This window comes from Daucus carota, chromosome 3 (genome assembly GCF_001625215.2).
Source record: "Daucus carota subsp. sativus chromosome 3, DH1 v3.0, whole genome shotgun sequence".
NCBI classification, from domain to species: Eukaryota; Viridiplantae; Streptophyta; class Magnoliopsida; order Apiales; family Apiaceae; genus Daucus; species Daucus carota.
In genome coordinates, this window is record NC_030383.2 from 1,029,997 (window position 1) to 1,049,537 (window position 19,541).

Genomic DNA, 19,541 nt, shown 5'->3' on the forward strand with positions numbered 1-19,541 from the left:
TGTTGCTGCTTTTCATATTTGCATGATTTGCACTTTGTTTCATTTGAATAAATGGTGCCTCATGTTCCTCTGGTTTGACTAGTTAATATGGTTTACAATGAATATTATAATTTCATTTTAAGAATTTCATTTTCTTTTTATTTTTGCTATACACATACAGTTTGTGTTATGTGCACACCTAAGGTTGTGTTATATGATACTTTCTGTTGTTTGGTTTTTCGGAAAGTTTGGAATCCGATCCGGATCAATATTAATGGTTTGGTTTCCATCCGAAATTAATTCGGTTCGGTATTTGGAAATGAAATTTCATATTTTTGGAAATTTGGATATCCAAAATAATTCCGGTTCGGTAACCAAATTTCCGAATACTCACCCCTACTTATACAAGTCATTGTTGCAAAAATAGGAAATCAAAAATTAATTAATCGACCTACTAATTTTAGATTTACAAAATTATGGAATCTTTGATTAAATCAGAAATTTAATCATGGAGGATTAATCGACCTACTAATTTGGATTTTTTTATATTTTCTTGGAATTAATCCCCGGATTTTAGGAAACTATATTACAAATGAATAATTCAACGAAAATGCATGAAACGAGTACTTGTATTTGTATATATATTTTCTTCAAAATATCGTTTAACTGTATTTTTATGAGAACTGACGATTGCAAATTACTGTTTGTTCGACTCGGTCATTGCTATAGATGACGTATGATTTTTTATTATTAGATTAACATTTTTGTTTAAAAAAAATTAATTCATTTGACATTCAACGCAAATTCGACAACTTTTTCGAGAACATGCTCTTCTTTTACTTCTTGTCACATACATGCATACACTGTACATAGTATTTATTTGTGGCTCCTTATATATAGGAAATAAGGAGATTCAGACCAGCAAAAGTCATCAAGTAGGAGTTTTAAGAGTTTTGGCTGCTTATGTGACACACATGTATTAATATTAATTATCTGATAATTTGATTTTATATTGTCTGTGTTTGCATTAGCTTTTGCATAGTCTCTTTCTTGGTTGAGATTATATATATTGGCAGGCCATTTGGTTCCCATTAGTTTATACTTTAGGTAAAGGCTGAAACTTTGAAGATCTTTGGGTAAAATATAGAGGATATACCTTTTCACCAGTTCTTGGATCCATGGCTCTCTTGTTGTCAACTGTTTGGTAAGTTCTTATCATCTAACTTGAATTCTTGGTTCTTTTTTTCTGTTGATTACTTGTGTGTTTGTGAGAGGGAGGGAGGGAGGGAGAGGGAGAGAGAGAGAGAGAGGGAGGGAGGGAGGGAGGGGGAGAGAGAGAGATCTGATTTGGGCTTAAGCAGAGGCCATTATTTATTAAAGTTTTAAGCTTTTTATGAAATTTGGATATGAGTGATAATGGAACATTGATAGTTTCTTGTAGGTTGTATTTGTAACATATATAATTTTTATGTAGTATGGTTTGATGGGGTGAATTTGTATTTACCTGAAATAGAAGTATACAGGTGGCAAGTACCTTTTCAATCAATCTGATCAGAAAGTTGGATTGGACCATCAAACCTTTCTGTTATAAGATTTTCTTTCTCTCCCTTACATCAAGGATTTCTGTTCCTAACAATATGGTTTCTTAACTGCCTGGCACTCTTCTTTGTTTTGTTGATTTAGACAAAGGGGCTTTCTGCTCAATTGCTTCTTTTATCTCCCTTGTTTTCTTTTACTAGGTTTTTCTGTAGTCTGTAAGTAGTTCTGATCTTTCGATTTTACGCTGGTTTTGAGTGATATTTTGGGTTTTTTACAAGGACTATTCTGCTTACAACATTTGCTGAGATATGATTGTTGATGTGTGATGTGTACAACCAGGTCGGCGTGAAAGAATTAAGAAAGCTTTGAAGATATGGAGAATTCTTATGAAACGTTGAGTAATGGGAAATCAAGAGATCCGAGTCTTCAGATAATTAGACACCCTTCTTACCAATCTTCCAATAAATTGTTGCTACCTTGGCTTGATATAAAAGTGTTTTATGTTAGAATTAGCAATTTCTTGGTGGATGAATCAACCCCAGAGTCTCTGAATGTCAATCATATACCGCTAAGTCCTGACACTATTCTTGAGGTGAATGGTGCAAGATGTAAAATTCATTCAGAAGGTATTTCGTGTGTTCTTAGAAGGGACCGGGTGGATAAGAAAGCTGAAGAAGCTACATTTGTGAGCACAGCTAATGTAAGACTCACAGGAAGTGTGAAATTTGAGGTTTTAGATGGAGACAATTTAGTCTTGTCTGGGATTCTTGAGATGTCGAATAAAAATGGTTTCAGTGGTGAGTCGAAAAACAATGTCAGAACATGGAGCATGAATTGTGAGCCAGTGATGAGTGCTTGCACTGGTTTTTTGAAGGGGAAACAAATTAAGGGTTCTGAATCACTGTCACCAACCATCGAAGTTTATGTAGCAGGTTCCTTCTCCGGAACACCAGTCATCTTAACAAAGACTATACAGCTTGCTTTAAGGAAAAAGAATATCAGGAACGGAATGCTAGGTACAATTCCAGAGTATGAAGCAGCTGAATCTCAGGAACACACAACATCTGAGCTTGATCAGCAGGTATTCTGAACCCTGAATTTTGTTTTCTTTTTTTCGTTTCCTCATCATACCATCTCCTCGTTACAGTTGACACAGTCTGTTACTGCGTTTAGTGTATCTTAAATTCATTAAAAAAACAACACATTAATAATCTTGGAAGTTAATTAATATTTACCTGGCCTGAAAGGCTGTTTTTAGATGTGTTCTTCTGCTAAAAATTTATATAGTAGTTTTAGGATCTAGTGGTGTATAGTTAATTCTTTGTCATCATATATCACATTTCATCCCTCCCCATTTCCCATATAAACTGGGAAACACAGGTACATTGCCCCCGTTTAATGCTAGTTAGGGACAATTAGTCCATTTACCCCTCCCCACTGAGAAGCCAAATTTTCAGAAATCTGAGAAAATTAATTGTGCTTGAAGTACGTTCCACTTAGCATAAGTGTCCTACAGTTGGCATGGAGCAATTTTGTGATCGGTGTGTCAGACTAGCTGATCATCATAATTGTGTAAAATTGGATAACAGCACCAAGATATAGAAAACAAAGGTGCAAGGTGCACGTTTCAAGAATCACCAGAGCGACTCATTACAACCCTATCTTCTGTTGTGGTTTCCAAAATGCTTCCTGTGCTGAGACATATATTCTTTTTCTGAAGGCCCATTATTCTGTCTGACTAGAATAGGGAATCTTATCCTTGAAAGTTATGGGGCATGAAAATTATTATATAGGACGAGTAATACTTAAATTCCTCCCTTTTCTTGAATTATTTTACCATAACTTATATGTGGGCCTCATCCCCTCGAGCCATGTTGGGTTCTGGTTTTTGGTTAGTCTAGCTCTTTGTCGTTTTCAAGAAAAATGACTCCGAAGCATCTGTGTTTTGGTTTAAGAACATTATTCACAAACAGCAACATGTAGTTAATCCTATAAGGTCATCATATCTTGATTAGGCCCTAGCTAAGTATATAAAATAAAACACAGCATGGAAGGAGTAGCCATAATATGATTTTAAACTAATAAAACGCTTACATTTTTTCCTCAAGAATAACAGAATTCTTAATTACACTTCCATGCGTAGCCAACTAAATTGACAAAACAAAAACCAAATATATAATGTCCCACCTAGAAATAGGGTCCAAGTGGGTAAGAAATAGGGTCCAAGTAGCGAAATTGTATCATTAAATTTATTCAGCTATTGGTTGCAGTAGTTACATAGCTTTTTTTAAAAATTACTGATACATGCAAGTAATGCTGCGAACTTTCAGATAGTGGAATACAGAAATTACAAAATGGCAACGGAAGAAGATTACAGCAACAACGCCAGCAGCTTGTACTGGAGGCATGGAGAAGAATATATAGAAGGTGAAGACGGAGAACTCTCTTGGTTTAATGCAGGTGTGAGGGTCGGTGTCGGTCTAGGACTTGGGATTTGTCTGGGAGTAGGAATCGGGGTTGGTCTATTGGTCCGCACATACCAAACTACCTCTCGTACTTTCAAAAGGCGTCTTCTCTGATACTAACTGCGTTGCGATTTTTTTAGTAAACAGTGATTTTGCTCTACTCTACTCTATTTTTCAATGTTTATCGTTTTGGTATGTTTTGTCAAGTGTATCGTTTGCTACAAGTGTGCAGATATCAAAAAACTGCCCGGAACCTGAGAATAGGCTTGATTCGTGTTTTGTACAATTTCCACTCCTGTAAATATATACTATGAAACAGCATCATTGTCTTGTTTACCTATGTTTCAAATTCGATCCCAATAAGCCTCCAAATGTATTTTCGAGTCATACATGAAGTGGAGTCGAGATGCTGCACCAAAAATGCATTTTGGAGTTAATTGGGATCAAATTTGGAACATATATACCATATGTATTGCACTACTGGTATCGTAAAAAAACAGGAATTAAACTTAATCGGTAAAGACACGAAATAAGGATTAAGGATTTCAGACTTGATCGATGAATACACGAAACAAAGATTAATTGAATTAATAAAAGATTTATCAAATTAATTGAAGATTAAGAATTTAATTGAATCAGACTTGATCGATGAACACGCAAAACAAGAATAAGAATTGATTGAATGATTTTCAAAAAAAAAAAAAAAGAATTGATTGAATTGATCAGAAATTTATCAAATTAATTGAAGATTAATCAGATGATTAATTAATGAATAATAGGAGATTTAATTAGTTTGGCGGACTACGGACATGAATTAATCAGTGAGAAATCTCGATTAATCACCAACTTATTGTTGATCATAGCGCAGCTGAACTAAAGACATGATATATAGCAACAGAAATAACAATGCCCTGATGCACAAGCACAAAGATACTGAGGCCAAAATGTTCAGAGTCATTGTGCATTATAGACTTACAGTCAAAGCATTGAAGTAATATGAGATGATGGTGAACAAATTACATTGTTCTGAAAAGGTTCACTAATACTTTCCATAGCTGCTTGCCTGCTAGATAACCTAGGGCACAAGGTTTTTACTCATTTAATTATTTATCCAGAGAACACTAAAGTGAACCGGACCCCAAATCTGTTAAAATTTTCAACTTGTATCTTCACATCGATCAAAAACAGGTTTAGCCAGCAGAAGGAAGGGTTTCTGGTTCTGGAACGACCTCTGCTCCCGAGTAAGCTGGCTTCTGCTTGCCATCAAATCCCCACAATTTAGCTGATTTTACATCATCCTTGGCCATTAACCTCGAGAATTCCTCATGGTCATAGTTCAATGTGGTTTTGCCACCAAACTCAGTTGGAAGATTTTCCATGTCAAAATATGTTTTCATCAGTTCCACGCTATCTTTATTCTTTGGATACACAAATTTTACCTTGTGAAATGTTTTGGTATCCAAGAAGTACTTGACAACCTGCACAAATGACATTGCACTTATATGAGTAATGGTGCTCTGAGGCTTCAAAAAAACCTCTGCATAGTCGGATACAAAGATCCCAAGAGGATATGATAGTGGTATAAGACATTGCTGAAAGATAAATACAGCTGGTCTAACATTGAGCAATTAAACACAATAATCGCATCACACAAGAGAAAAGGTATACCATATACCTCTGGATGCATATGGTACACCTTAAAGGGTTAAATAAGTGTATCGGCCAACTCAAAAACAAGTATGGTTCTGTTTAGTAGATATAAATTATAAAAAGAAGTATACACACCTTCCAGAATGCTTCAAAAATTCTCGGGGGATTGTACAAAAATGCTACAGCAAGTATCTCAGGGTAGTAGTTTTGGAGTATGCTTATAGTATCTTTAGCAGATTTAACCGGCACACTAGTACTGAAAGACCATCCAGTGAAGTCTATTAACCATGCCATTTGTTCTTGACCTTCTGGAAGATTAAGTATAGCATTCTCTATCAGATACACGAGATGTCTCATCTGGTTGTCTATAGATGTTGTATTCTGTAACATGCAAAATTAATACGCATCACTGAAGGTTTCTTGAAACCAATCAGTTAAAATAATGATAACTGCAATTAAATAAAACCATCACCTGCAATCCTGGTTTTAGTATAAGAACAGTTCTCCCATAACGGTCATGGAAATCTGCTCTAAACAATTTTCCTGTTTCGCCTTCACCAGCAACTTCATGCTGCATTGAAAAGCTTACATGGTCAGAGAACAATTATTAATCAAATAATAATTTTATCCGGAGCGTTCGTAGAAATTATGAATGAAATGGAACATATTTAGTGACAGTCATTTAACGAACAATGTTATATTGAAAAAGATATGCTGGTTACAGTGTCATAAATTTAATTAGATTACTTAATAACAATAACCAAACAATAAGAGGCAGGTGCAAGAAACTGTTATCATCTACAAAAAAATTCCCCGATAATGATATTAATTACTATAATCATGTCCTTCAGATGTGAACTATTTTCACATCCGACGGAACATTCCCTACTTACCCAGCGGATTTCTTCAGGCTTGTAGGTTGATCTCCAAATTAGAGTCTCTTCCAGCATCTTCTTTGCTTTTTCTACATTCCAGTTACGAGCTTCCAAGAATCTCCTCAAGCAAGCATCTGTGCAGTATCGTAAACTGCGCCCTGATAGTGGGCCAAGAGCAACTCTCAGCTCATTGATCTGCAGAGAACAGAGGCAAAAGTCAGGAAGTGGTTGCACACAATCATCTTGGTAGCTATTTGTAACAAATGGTAGCACTATATGCCATATCTGGCCACACGTTGGAATATGTGGTCTTCTTTATCAGACTATAGAATATAAACCTCAGACTGTCCTCATAGGATAATCTCCAATGCAACTGCATAATCCTCTTTATGTACTATTTTGATATATTAATTCCTCTAACCAACCATATAAGATTATAACATGCACAAATTTGGTGGTGTAACACCATTCAAAGTAACAGTAGTTCCCCAAATTTGTGCTTAGAATTTGACCAGGGTTGTGACGTTACAGTCAAAACTGGCTTCAACCAAATTATGAATTCTTTAAATTAAAAAAATTGTATTAGTCAAAATATCATTTGGTGACTTTTTACATGCACATTAAAGCAAGTGAAACATTGCAAGGCACCCATCAAATATATATATATAAAGGACAAACTACTTTTATACATGTTAAGTATCATTTCCCTATCCATCAAATAGAAGTCGATGCAGATCTGCATGTTGACCTAATGCTTGATTGATATTACCTTAACCTCAGGCAGCGGCTCTTTATTCTCCTGTGATGGCTGAGAACCACTCCAACGGCGAAACATCTCTGGAAACTGAAAACTGGAAACATACAAACATTACAATAAGAAAAATTACAGATAAAGGTGCACATGATTATCTAATTGAGATTAGAAGAGCTATGTTTAATTAGAGGAGCTTTCAGATGCATTTTTAACAAGGATCAGAAAACTTTGATAGCCTAGCAGCAAGGCTCCCCCCCGCACGATCACCAAAGGTCATGGATTTAAATCTCACTCTAACTCCCCGTACACACTAGAATTGAATTCATAAAAACCTATGCACCATACCCAATATAACATGTATAGGAGGACCCCAAATATCCAAATGAAATTCACCTTGAATGAGGTAGAGTTAGAACACTGCTACTCCAAACATACTTTGATAATGTAGCCAATTAACAAAACTAATCATTTTTCCGAGATATGATCATCCAGATATACGACCAGTAAAATAGCCACCTACGGAACAAACTAATAATATCTAGCAAAGAGGGTTAACTTTCTCCTGTTTTCTTACTCCATCTGCATTCATGGTGAAATAGAATCACACTGCTAAAAAAACAAATTTTATTCTAGCTCCAATATTTAATTCAAAAGTCCAAGACCACATTTCTCAATAAGTGCCATTAACTCATCAAGTGCATGCTTTTTTGCTTTAACTCTTTGTCAATTCATACCACATCTTTAGACCTTAGTATAAAAATTATACAATCATCAAAACCAAATGTGTCTCTTAAATTAAGTTTAAAAAGTGGGTAATTATGCTGATCAAATATTAAATTAATAAGAATTATTAGTAATAATATATAATAATAATTCCCTAATTCAAGAACCATTAAACTAAATCAAGATCCAAACTTTACAAAGAATCCACAGATCTAGGAGCAAATTACAGCTTCCAATCACAACCCCATCTCAAAAATCCAACACAAACATGGACAAACAGTCATATAATATATAGATACAAAAAAATGATACAACAGTAAAGTTTGATAAAAGAGAATAATAGAAAAAGGGTTGTAGTATAAGGGTAAAAATGTACCTTGAGAGAAAAGTCTTGGCGAGAAATGAGAGAGAGAGAGACTGGGGAGAGGGAGATGGAGAGAGAGATGTGTCAAAGTACTTGTGATTATGTTTCAGAGTTCAGACAGCTGAGAATAAATAGACACAGATACATACAAACGATGGGTCAGACCAAACTTAACTAGTTCTCTTTCACGAGGACAGGGGAGCAGCACAGAGAGTGATCGAGAGAGAGAAAAAATATTGATTAAAATGTTAAGCTATGTAATGTAATGGATCCCCAAATCTCACTCTCACGGGTTTTATCACCGGTTATGACCCCGAATGCTTAAAAAGAGTTTCAAATGTTTCATACGACCGAATCTTATTTATTATAATTATAATTATAATTGATAGGAATACACGAGTCAGATATTTATATTTCTTTATCAATAATAATAAAATATAATATTTGGAAAATCCTTAAAATTGGATTCAAATCTGTAATTTTCTTCTTTCTATTTTTTTCATTTTCATGTTGTAATCTCGACAAGATTTCAGATAAAATTATATTTGATCTAGTAAATAAAAATTTAGAACCGGAAGGTCATTTTTATTCTTACGAAGCGAGTATTTAAAAAATAATAATTCTTAGTCATTTTATTTTTTTACACGTATTTTGAGATGAAACACAATTTTTATGTTATTTTTATTATTTTTTCTGAGTAAAAATTTAACATCTATATTTTTATTAGAAAGAAAAATAATATGAAAAATAATATTATTTTATATCTCAAAAAATTTGTAAAAATCAAAACGAATTATTTTGAAATGAAAATATATTTATTTTCTAATAAATAAATTTACATAATAATTTCAACTACATTTTTAAGTATTTAAGTTTCCGTGATAAAATAGTACAGTATGTTGGTAGAAGGAGTTTGGTCCAGCCAAAGCCCACCACCAAAGTCCCACTAAAGCAATAAAGTCAAGTATTGTGTGCTTTAATGAGTCTATCTTTATGTCTTTCTTTTTCGCCTTTTATTTTTGATAATAATGTCAAGTCGAGTAAGGAAATTTTGATGAGAAAGTATCATTTCCAACTGGGGCATGAATTGTTAAAGTTGCACATATTTATAACAACAAAATATATAAATATGTGTTTTTATCTCTGAGTGAGGAAAAAAGGGTCGGTTCAGACTATATTCTAATTTAAATATTAATGAAGTAAATATTATAAATTATTATTTTTAATTAAATTGATAAAATTTGTTTTCTCTTGATTATGTTAGTAAATATGAGTATTCCTTGTTAACTAAAGCTATGTACTTCAAATTTTGTCCCAATTTTTTTTTCTTCAATGACCCTGAGTGAGGATGATCGATTTTAGTTAAATGATTTATGTGTATAGAGAAGATTTTACTATTAGTAGTACGAGTGAGGTTATGATAACTTTTTTCCGAATAAAGTGACAAACGGATGACTATCTTCGTTAGGTGATTTAAGAATTTTATTAATATTAGTATGTGAAATCAATCATATATTATTAACTAAGATTTGATAACAATGTTTAGAATATTTGATATTTTCTTTCGTTATTAGGAGTTTGGTTTAATTTGAAACAAGTGATTTATTGATTAAAATGAAAAAGAAGATTATAAGTGATAACTGAAACTTGACTTATAAATTATTAAAAGTGTTTGAATAATTTTATTTATAAGTTAATTGAGTGTTTGGTAATTTAAATTTATAAATTAAAAAAACAAGTCATTAAAATACAAATAACTTTATATATAAATAAATTTTTATTGCACATTAAAAATATAACAACCTCATGATAAAACGCAAATCATTAAAATGTTTAAAAAATTAGTATTTATGATTTTCAGTTTCTGGTTTCAAAAATCTCAAAAAACACTTTACTTTTTCAGCAAACAGTATACAAAAAGTAGAATAAAAGAAAGCTGTGTTGCTAAAGAGGCCCAATGTGTTAACTTTTGCTAAAAAGGAATGTAACGTGACAAAATGTGTTTGGTAAACATCGTGGATAATCCACCACAACTTTTAGATAATTACAAATCTGCATCAACCAATTTGCGGGTGTCCGCCCAAGAGCATCAGATGCTCGATTACAGATTTACAATACATACACGTATTCATCTTGGTTTTATCGTAAAAAATTACAATCGAACTAATCAGATAATTCATCGATTCTGAATTTATAATTTTTTTAATAGACTCGGATATTTTTAGTTAAATCAATATGTTACCAATAAAATAATTTTTAAGAATCAATTTTTCCGACTTAAATAAGTTTAGTAGACCTGCTTTGGACAAATAAATAAGTTTCCATCAACTTTCATCAAACATCTCCGGAAAATCAAAATCTCTGACTATTTTTTCTGATAAATAAATTTTTATAATCAGTCTAGTAAAAAACACTTGTCTGTTTTTTTAAATATATCGTATTAGAAGGGCTTTTGTCTCCTGTTTGTATGGTTCTGTTTTCGATTCCTCCTTAAAATTTAATTTGACTCCCAGCCTCATCCTGAATTTAATTTTTAACAACGCTAAATTAATTTTTGCCGTATAATTTACTCATGATTTGATCAAAGGCGACGTTTACTCATTAGTCGTTATAGTCGTCCACCATTTGACAATTCTTCTCGTGGTGTTGGACGATTTTAGTCTGCCACTAACTCGAAACCTCCGGCCTAAGAAATTATTGATATTGGAAATTTAGAACCCTCAACTATTTCCATCAATCGACTTGCTGGGGTTAAAAAATGTATTTGTTTCGTACATCGATAATAATAGCGGGTTCTCTGCATTTACATAAGTTATCTAGATTTTCTGAGTATACATAAATTATCTAGTTAAAATTAATTATCTATCTGTCACGTTGTTTAATAATAAATTTAGAAATGAAATTTGAAATACATTACTCTTTATATAATATTTTATAAAAATTTTGTTTGAAGAACTGTTTGATTAATTTTGGAGGCTTCCGTGGTTGTTTCATCATGTGTTTGTTTGTTTATTTATGAAAAATATAATTTTAAGAAAAATGATTTTTAATATTTGAAGATAAGTCACAAAGCGTAACAGATGTTGATTATACTAATTTAATATCATGAAATTTCTTCATAGATGACAACGGATTAAAATAAATCAAGATAGTTAACGCCACATCCAGTTCAATTGTTTTCCCGATTTTTCATTTTTAGGAATAGAAAACCAAAAAACTTGAGATTTCGTGAAAATTGAAAATGACAAAATGACAGGGCTGATAAAAAATATATTCCAAGACTCCATCTAAAATCGTAGCCAAGGCCCAGCATAAGCCCGTTCACTTAAAGCCCAATGAAAGCCCAGATCGCAAACATATACGCACACATTTCCTATCATTTCTTACTGACCCGTTTGATGAGCCAGATGAGTTCAATTTCGAGAACCCACCGGAAAATATGGCTTTTTTGGACGACGCCGGCGATAAGAGACGGTGGGTTGGTGAGAATGTACAGTGGTCATCCAAGAAAAAAAGCGGATTTGAAGAAGTTAAGACCAATGATTGTAGAAAGAATTAAAAATAGAGCTAAAGATTATCCAATTAAAGCAATGATTCCTGTTGCTGAAGATGTGCTTAAAGCTAGAGTTCTTCTCATTCAAGGGGTCTCTACGCTTCTGAATTTTGTTCCTGTCTGGACTTGCAAGTAATCTCTCTCTCTCTCTCTCTCCCTCTCTCCCTCTCCCCTCCCCCCCTCTCTCCCCTGTCTCTCTCTCTTCCCCCTTCCCTCTCTCTGTGTTGTATATTCAAGCTATGGGTTTGATTATGAACTAATACTCTGTTATGGGTTTTGATTATAAAGAGATAATCTTTGTTTAGACTGGAAAGTTAGCTTCATTTATGCTTTTATGATGTGTGAAATGAGCCTTAGGTTGATAGTATTGTTCATGTAAGACCTATAATTTTAGGAACATAGTCCAATATGTAATGGAGCATCAAGAGACGTTCGAATTTGATCTGTTCTTGCAGTGCTTAGTAGTTTTTTTTATATTGTGTGAAATGCGCCTAAAGCTTAGTTGAGTACTTCATATATGAAAGCAGATTGTTGTATTTTTTCAGAAATTAAAATTTTGAGTTAGTATCATAGGAAAGTATAAGTATTATTTTACCCAATTCAAATAGTGCATAATACTTTAACAAGAACAAAAGCAGAAGAAGCTGTAAGAGTGAAAAAATGTCGGAAGAGTGAAAATAATGTGGGAGTGCATATTTGTTCTATGATGAGATTTGCGAAAACAACGAGCAGGGATGAGAATAATTCGTATACATATTTTTTATGAGTAGTAGGTTCGAGCTCTAGTTCACATGGGTAGGAATGGAATGGAGGAGAGGTAGAAAATTTAAACTTTATATATCTAAATTAATCAAACTTCATTCTGTAAGCGTAAGTGAATCTTTATCAAAATATTTTTGTAGTTGGATCAGTATTGTCTGAGTTTTTATTTCTTGGCAGGTTCTGTCCAGAAGTATATATCGGCGAGGAAGGACATTTAATAAAGACTTGTGGTGGTTATAGACACCGTGCCAAGAATCAACATCATGAGTGGGTTAAAGGGAGCTTGAATGATATTATTGTTCCTGTGAAAACATTTCATCTTAAGAACATGTTCCAAAATGTAATTGAGCATCAAGAGAGGTTCGATTTTGACCGTGTTTCTGCAGTAGTTGAATTGTGCTTACAGGCAGGTGCTTTTCTGTATGATGAAAGGTTATATTCAAGGCACTTGAATTTTGATACAGATGTGAATTCGTTTGTTGGAGATGCATACATGTGTGAAGAGGATCAGAGGTTTGTAGCAAGAGGAACATTGAGTGCTTGGGAGACTGTCAAGTCTGGAGTCCAGAAGTTGTTATTGGCTTATCCTACAAAGGTCTGTGAACATTGTTCAGAAGTTCATGTGGGGCCATCTGGTCACAGAGCACGACTTTGTGGTGTGTTTAAATACCAGAGATGGCGGGGGACTCATTTCTGGAAAAAAGCAGAAGTAGATGATTTGGTGCCTCCAAATATCGTGTGGTTTCGTAGACCTCAAGATCCACCTCTCCTCCTTAACACATGTCGAGAGTTTTATGGGCATGCCCCAGCTGTAGTGGATCTATGCGTAAAAGCTGGTGCTATTCCACCATCAAAATACTTGTGTATGATGAAAATGCAAGGGCTAGCAGCACCATTATCAGCACCTGCTGTTGTGGTGGATTAAGGCTTATTTGTATTTGATTATGCTGGGTTGGGTCCAAAGCTCATGATTATAGTGTTCCAGGATTGCAAGTCTTAGAGCGTTTCCTCAAGTATGATATGCCTAACCAGCTGGTTCCTATGTTACTCCGGCCCGGCACTTCCGGCTATTGTACCCGTGTTGACACGACATGGCATGGGACACATACGAGGAATACGTACCGATCTGTCATGTGAAATCCTGACCTGTCGTCGTCGTCACCGGAAAAATTACAGATGCTGCACAATATTCTGTTGCTCGAAAACTCAGTCCAGGGTTGAGCCAATCACTGGTGGTTCAGATGAGATACCGAATGATTCTATCGATGTGCTTAAGTTAAGGGACAAATAAACAGCCGGTTGAAAAGAAAGAGAAGGGGTAATAATAGGGAAGAAGACGATGATGGGCTGTATTACGTTTACATGGTGTATTTCAGTTACCCAAAAAAATTGTTTTTTTTTATATACTGAGCTGTTTGAAATGTAAAACAATTTTTTTACAAAAAAACAGCCATTAAACCATGTGGATGTTACAAATTGCTTCAAAATAGACGTCCATGGAGTGCGAAGAAAATCTTGCAGGCCAGATATAACTGCATATATAAAGCTGTGCAGTTTATAAATTACAGGGTGAGTGTTAGAGACAACACCTCCTTGGTGATCCCTGGATAAAAAACCTCTGGTTTGGAAGCTTGGCCAGAGGATTATTTCCCTTTTTGATTCTACGGCTGAGGCAAAGGTAACTCAATCCTGGTTAATGGTTCTTGGTCTATTGCTCCGTCAAACCATGTCGAAGTTATTGAATTAAGGCATCTGCTCAGCCAGGTTCGTATTCAAACTCATGATGAGGTCTGCTGAAATGACCTCTTGGGAAAGAAAATCTCAATCTTAGTCATGTGTGACACCATCGGTAGTAGAAGTCAAGATTCTCCACAGTATTGTGTTCTCTGGCACCAGACATTCTCAAAATCTTTTTTATTTTGTGGTTGGCGCTGAAGGAGAGACATCTCACCCAAGACAGAATGCTTAAATTCGGTATGAATGTTCAGCCGATTTGCGTATTTTGTAATGTCCAAATGAGATCGCGAGGTCTCTTTCAGGACTGCACTGTCATTGAGGATATTAATGTAGCTATTCTCATCCCCATTAATAAACACTGGAGTGAATGGACCAAGAGCTCGACCAATTTCAGGCTACATATCAATTTTCTGTTCAATGCTGCGGCTGTCTACTATACGTGGAAGAAGAGAAACAACCGAGTGCCCAGCTCTGCCTCTTTTCTTCAAGCTTCTCAAGTCCTTGCAATTATCAGAGGATTGGTTCAAGTAGAAGTCTTCACAAGCAAAAGGTTCAAGAAAATGGCCAGAACAGACCTCTCTCTGCCATACATTTCAATCCAGAAGTCAAGTGGTTGTAGGCTTGAGCTAGTGGAAGTGGAGTATAGCCAGTTTGATGTCTTGTTCTTTTTAAGTTAAATTTTTTCGCTTAGCAAAAAAATATTTCCTGCCCACTTGGTGCTCCATACAAGTCTAATTTATATTTGTAATGCCAAGAAACTTATGAAATTTCATTACTTGCTGCTTGATATTGATGTTTGACCACTTCTTTTTATTCTTTTTCATAGTGCTAGATGTAGCTTTCTTATTAGAAAGTCTCAAAACATCAGCTTCCTTAGCTTGCTATTGCTGAAAACTTGAAAATGATGATCCTTTTTCTTTTGCTGCGAGCCATTGCCATCCAGCTCCAAGGACATTCCTGGTGATTAATGAAAGTGGAAATGTGAAGATAGAAGGGTAATTTATAAAATTCTCTTGCCACTTAAGAACACTTTAAAGAGCAAAGCAAATGCGATAAAACTATCAAAGCAAATAGGTATTAACCGGAAAAATTAAATCAGAAGTGGTGGATTTGAACCACAGAAACTGAAACGGAACCCAGGTGGACTTGAACCACCAACCTCTCGACCATCAAAATGGTTGAGCGCTCTTCCCCTTTAGAGCTTATGGGTTCATCAAAACAAACCTATTTCGGTTATGAAAAATATCAATTGAAGGTGGATCCAACCTCTCGACCACAACAATGATCGAGCGCTCTTCCCCTTGGAAGCTTATGAATTTTGATTCAATTACGAAAAATATTAATTTAACTACAACAATTTAACATTTGTATTATCTTTTAAGAGCAACAAATTCATGGAAAACTTGCCTCTTCATTGCACAACTCAGAATAAACTAAGAAACTATTAACTGATATAATTGCTTAATCTTCAAAAATAGACCTTACACACTAATGTGATACCAATATTTAAAAAGAAGAAGAAGAAGCATAGACATCAGATTTTGGTGTCAAAAGGAATGGAAAGCAGCGATAGCTGGGTCTTTTAAATCTATATTTCTTGATAAATTAAAGATATCTGGAATAACAATCTGTAAATATATTCTGCAGTATGAATATCAGTTGCAAACCAGTTCTCTAAACCCGGTTGTTTCTCGATAATCCACACACTTGATTACTGTGAGCATCTCTACGAGCCTCTCTGTATGGGCTCTTAACTTGAAATTTAAAGAGGACGTGAAAAAAAGTTAGCTCCAAAAAATTCCTAGTGACTCTTTAAATAACCAGGAGCCTATTCTCTCACCTCTCTTATGATGAAAAGCTCTTGAACACTCTTATTTTCTTTCTCTCACTACTTTATTTTTGTACTCTTATGAATGCATGCTATGTTTAATAAAAAAAATGAATAAGTAATGAATATGAAAAGTATTTTTGAAATTGAGTACACGTTAAACTACTAAAAACCAATATTTTATAATATATTCAAGAGTGAGCTAAGAGTCTATTGAAGATGCTCACTAATATAATAACTTGTACAGAACTTGGAAGAAAATTAGTTTACTATGATTTTGAAAAGTAGATTGTGAGATTATGGACTGAGTTGACAGTTAAAGGAAAGTACCTGAAACAAATAACAGCAATCTCTAATATGTAACCAAGTATAACCAAAACATTAACTTACCCAACAACCTTGGCTCCAGCAGAAATCATCAAAAGCACTACACTGAAATCAGCCTCAGAAAGAGTTGCGAAATGGATTTATGACAATAAAGTTTTGACAGTAAATGGAGCACAAACTAGCCAAAGCTGTAACTTAAACCAGTTTCGTACTAAATACCATGAACATTAACAAACATTAACTAGTAACTCAACAATAAAGGGTCAATGAAATACTGGCGCCATTACACCTTCGCTTATACACAGCAGTTGAAGGAATGATACAATTACTAAAAACCTTTGCTAAATATCCAAGTGCAAACGCACCTTTAAAAATATATGGGGAAATGTTCATCGCTTTTAAAAAATATAACAGGTCCTTAATAGCCACCTGCTGCACAATTCTACAGATGTAATCTATCATAACACCTGGTTTCCTATACACCAGTTGTATTAAACACGTTGAAGGTAGAACGGACTGACTTGCTTACAAATCAATCTTCTTCCGTTGCAAGGTTGGCCAAGAGCTCGCTTTGTTAAGAATCCTTCAGCAGCTACAAATCTAAGCCTTGCCACTCCCAATGACCAGTTTAACATCATAATATGAATTTAGCAAGGACAAGTTCAACATCTTCCTTACAGTTTATACTTTCTCATCAAATTACTATTAACAAAATTAAATGCAACACCGGTAAAGAAAGCTAGAATGGAACACAATAATATTTGTGAACTACGATAAATGCAAGGTGGAAAAACTCTTCTAATTAATAATAAATTTAATGAAGACAACTGCAACAAATTATTTTGCTAATTAAGATTACATAACAATGCTACCATAAGCTTAAAGTGGCTGTTGAAAACAAAAATTACAAAGAATTATTCGAGCAGAAGTATATACTTAAGAGTATAGTTTGGTGATTAAAGATGCTGGTACCTTTGCTGAAGAGTCATGTGGTTGTATTCCATGAATATATTTGCTCAATCTTGTTAATCTGTCTAGAACATGGTGAATATGTTCTCATTCATGTTAATATGACAGGTACAATGTTCTGATCTGAATAGATTTTGTCCTCCTCCCATTGCGTTGTCAACCAAATTTTACCAACCATGATTTGATTTGAATGGATCCAGCCAATGTGTTCACAATCGAGTTTTATCGCCATGTCAGAATTTGATTCGAACAGATTTAGCTATTACAGAGTTCTAAATCCATCGAAGATCAATCATCGACTCAAATGCATGTAACTGTGAAGGTGCAAGTTATCATAGGTGTAAGTGTAAGATCGTGGTGCAAGTTATGGTATGTGTAAGTGTAAGATCGTGATGCAAGAAAATAAAAAAGGCGAGACGAGACACACACCAATGAAGGGAGAGCCGGGCAAACCACCCCGTACCATCTCCCCTCAACAACACAAAAAGAGAACTTTTATTAGGTTAGGGTTTGACCTGCCATTCAAGCGCACCCGATATGGCAAAGGCCGTCTAGCTAGACACGACACAACACAATCATCACGACATTCTTCTCATAATTTACTCCCTCATTCTTCTCATAATTCACTCCCTCTCCGCCTCTCTTTTTTTCCCCTCTACAACACATTAGCCTTTCCACAACCAACTATAACAATAATAATAATACAATCATACATATATAATTGTATACCGATTGTATATCATCTCCGACAATCAAAACTGCTCGTTGATCACTTCTTTGTTCAAGAAAGCTTAACCATATCAACAAGCCGGAGGATCTGCAATTGTAAAATTCAATCAATTAGTTATATTCTTGATTTTATAATTGAACAACAACACGTAAATATAATACAAATGAATCTAACAAGGCGAAAAAAATCAAAGAAAGTACCTTTTGATTCCATCGAACACGAATACACGATTGCTGGAATCCGATTAATCTGATAGCACGGATCAAAATTCCTCTCTGCACATAACAAACAAACACATATACACAAAAAGAGATACATATATAGCAAATCAATCAACCGATTAATCTAATATCGCAGACCTTAACAGAGAGAGAGAGGGTGGGGAGAGAAGAAGGGAAAGGGAGCGGGGAGAGAGAGAATGGAGAGAGAAAGAGAGAGAGAGGGAGAGAGGGAGAGAGAGAGGGGGAGAGAGAGAGAGAGAGTACCTCTCCTCTGCTGTTGTGCAGATCCAAAGATCAAAATTCATCCGAACTCCATAAAATCAAGAATTGAAAGCGAAGAAGAGGAAGACATACAAATCCAATTCATGGCGATTGTATACATACAGAGAGAGGGAGAGAGAGACGTGTATATATAGGCGCGGATAATGAAGGAAAGGAGGTTAAAATGGAGAAGAAATAGGAGTTCGAGATGGAGAATATTTTGCGGGAATGAAACTGATCCAACGGCTGAGAATGATGTAGTTGGTTAGGGGATGCTATGGACGGTTGAGATTGGCGTTGGATACGTCGCACAGTTTTGGACTTTTACGTTTTTAACGAACATTCTAGATTTCAGTTCGCGCGTGGAAAGCTGTTAGGCGGCAATTTTATTGCTGGAGTGTTAATGGGATTTTGTAAAAAAATATAAAACGGAATATAGGTTTCAAAATAAATATAAAACGGAATATAGTTTATTAACATTTATATATTATGCAAAGAAATTATTTCTTTATAATTATTATATTAATATGTCTCAAAACGGGCGAGAATTTCAAAGAAAAGGGATTAGGTATAGGAGCTCGGAGTATAGACCGTTTGAATGAGCTTAAAATAAGTGCTTCCGGCTTAAAATAAAAAAGTGGAGTAGAAGTTAGAAGCAAGTTAAGACTTATAAGTGATTAAAGTGTTTGGGAAATAAGCAGAAACCTTGAAACAAAAACTAGCATTCCTATCTTTTTACAAGTGCTTGTTGATTTTTTACACAAACGGTACAAATAAGTGCTTCTAACTTATAAATCAGAAGCC

At 34.6% G+C, this 19,541-nt stretch overlaps 3 protein-coding genes and 1 long non-coding RNA gene across 5 annotated transcripts; 2 read left to right on the plus strand and 2 right to left on the minus strand.

The window, feature by feature from the left end:
• The first annotated feature begins 845 nt into the window (after positions 1–845).
• On the plus strand, positions 846–4,304 carry LOC108215413 (uncharacterized protein At1g01500). The gene is made up of 3 exons (XM_017387916.2): positions 846–1,183; positions 1,858–2,599; positions 3,849–4,304. Exons 2-3 carry the CDS (start codon positions 1,892–1,894, stop codon positions 4,095–4,097), a joined length of 957 nt encoding a protein of 318 aa, XP_017243405.1. The 5' UTR covers positions 846–1,183; positions 1,858–1,891; the 3' UTR covers positions 4,098–4,304.
• A 548-nt stretch (positions 4,305–4,852) lies between these two features.
• On the minus strand, positions 4,853–8,683 carry LOC108210547 (uncharacterized). Of its 2 annotated transcripts, none has more exons than XM_017381877.2 (6): positions 8,362–8,683; positions 7,278–7,359; positions 6,527–6,703; positions 6,106–6,204; positions 5,769–6,014; positions 4,853–5,461 (listed from the first exon to the last, which is right to left on the minus strand). In XM_017381877.2, the coding sequence occupies exons 2-6, from the start codon at positions 7,341–7,343 to the stop codon at positions 5,174–5,176; spliced, it is 876 nt and encodes a 291-aa protein (XP_017237366.1). In that variant the 5' UTR covers positions 7,344–7,359; positions 8,362–8,683; the 3' UTR covers positions 4,853–5,173. The 2 variants fall into 2 exon arrangements, with proteins under 2 accessions (XP_017237366.1, XP_063944957.1); XM_064088887.1 differs by having other exon boundaries at positions 7,278–7,352; positions 8,362–8,504.
• Positions 8,684–11,703: 3,020 nt separating this feature from the next.
• Positions 11,704–15,188, plus strand: LOC108214454 (APO protein 4, mitochondrial). The gene is made up of 2 exons (XM_017386453.2): positions 11,704–12,034; positions 12,842–15,188. Exons 1-2 carry the CDS (start codon positions 11,748–11,750, stop codon positions 13,587–13,589), a joined length of 1,035 nt encoding a protein of 344 aa, XP_017241942.1. The 5' UTR covers positions 11,704–11,747; the 3' UTR covers positions 13,590–15,188.
• A 1,624-nt stretch (positions 15,189–16,812) lies between these two features.
• On the minus strand, positions 16,813–18,917 carry LOC108214456 (uncharacterized). The gene is made up of 3 exons (XR_001805628.2): positions 18,741–18,917; positions 18,456–18,530; positions 16,813–18,342 (listed from the first exon to the last, which is right to left on the minus strand). It is a non-coding gene; the product is annotated as an uncharacterized LOC108214456 (long non-coding RNA).
• Between the last annotated feature and the right edge of the window lie 624 nt (positions 18,918–19,541).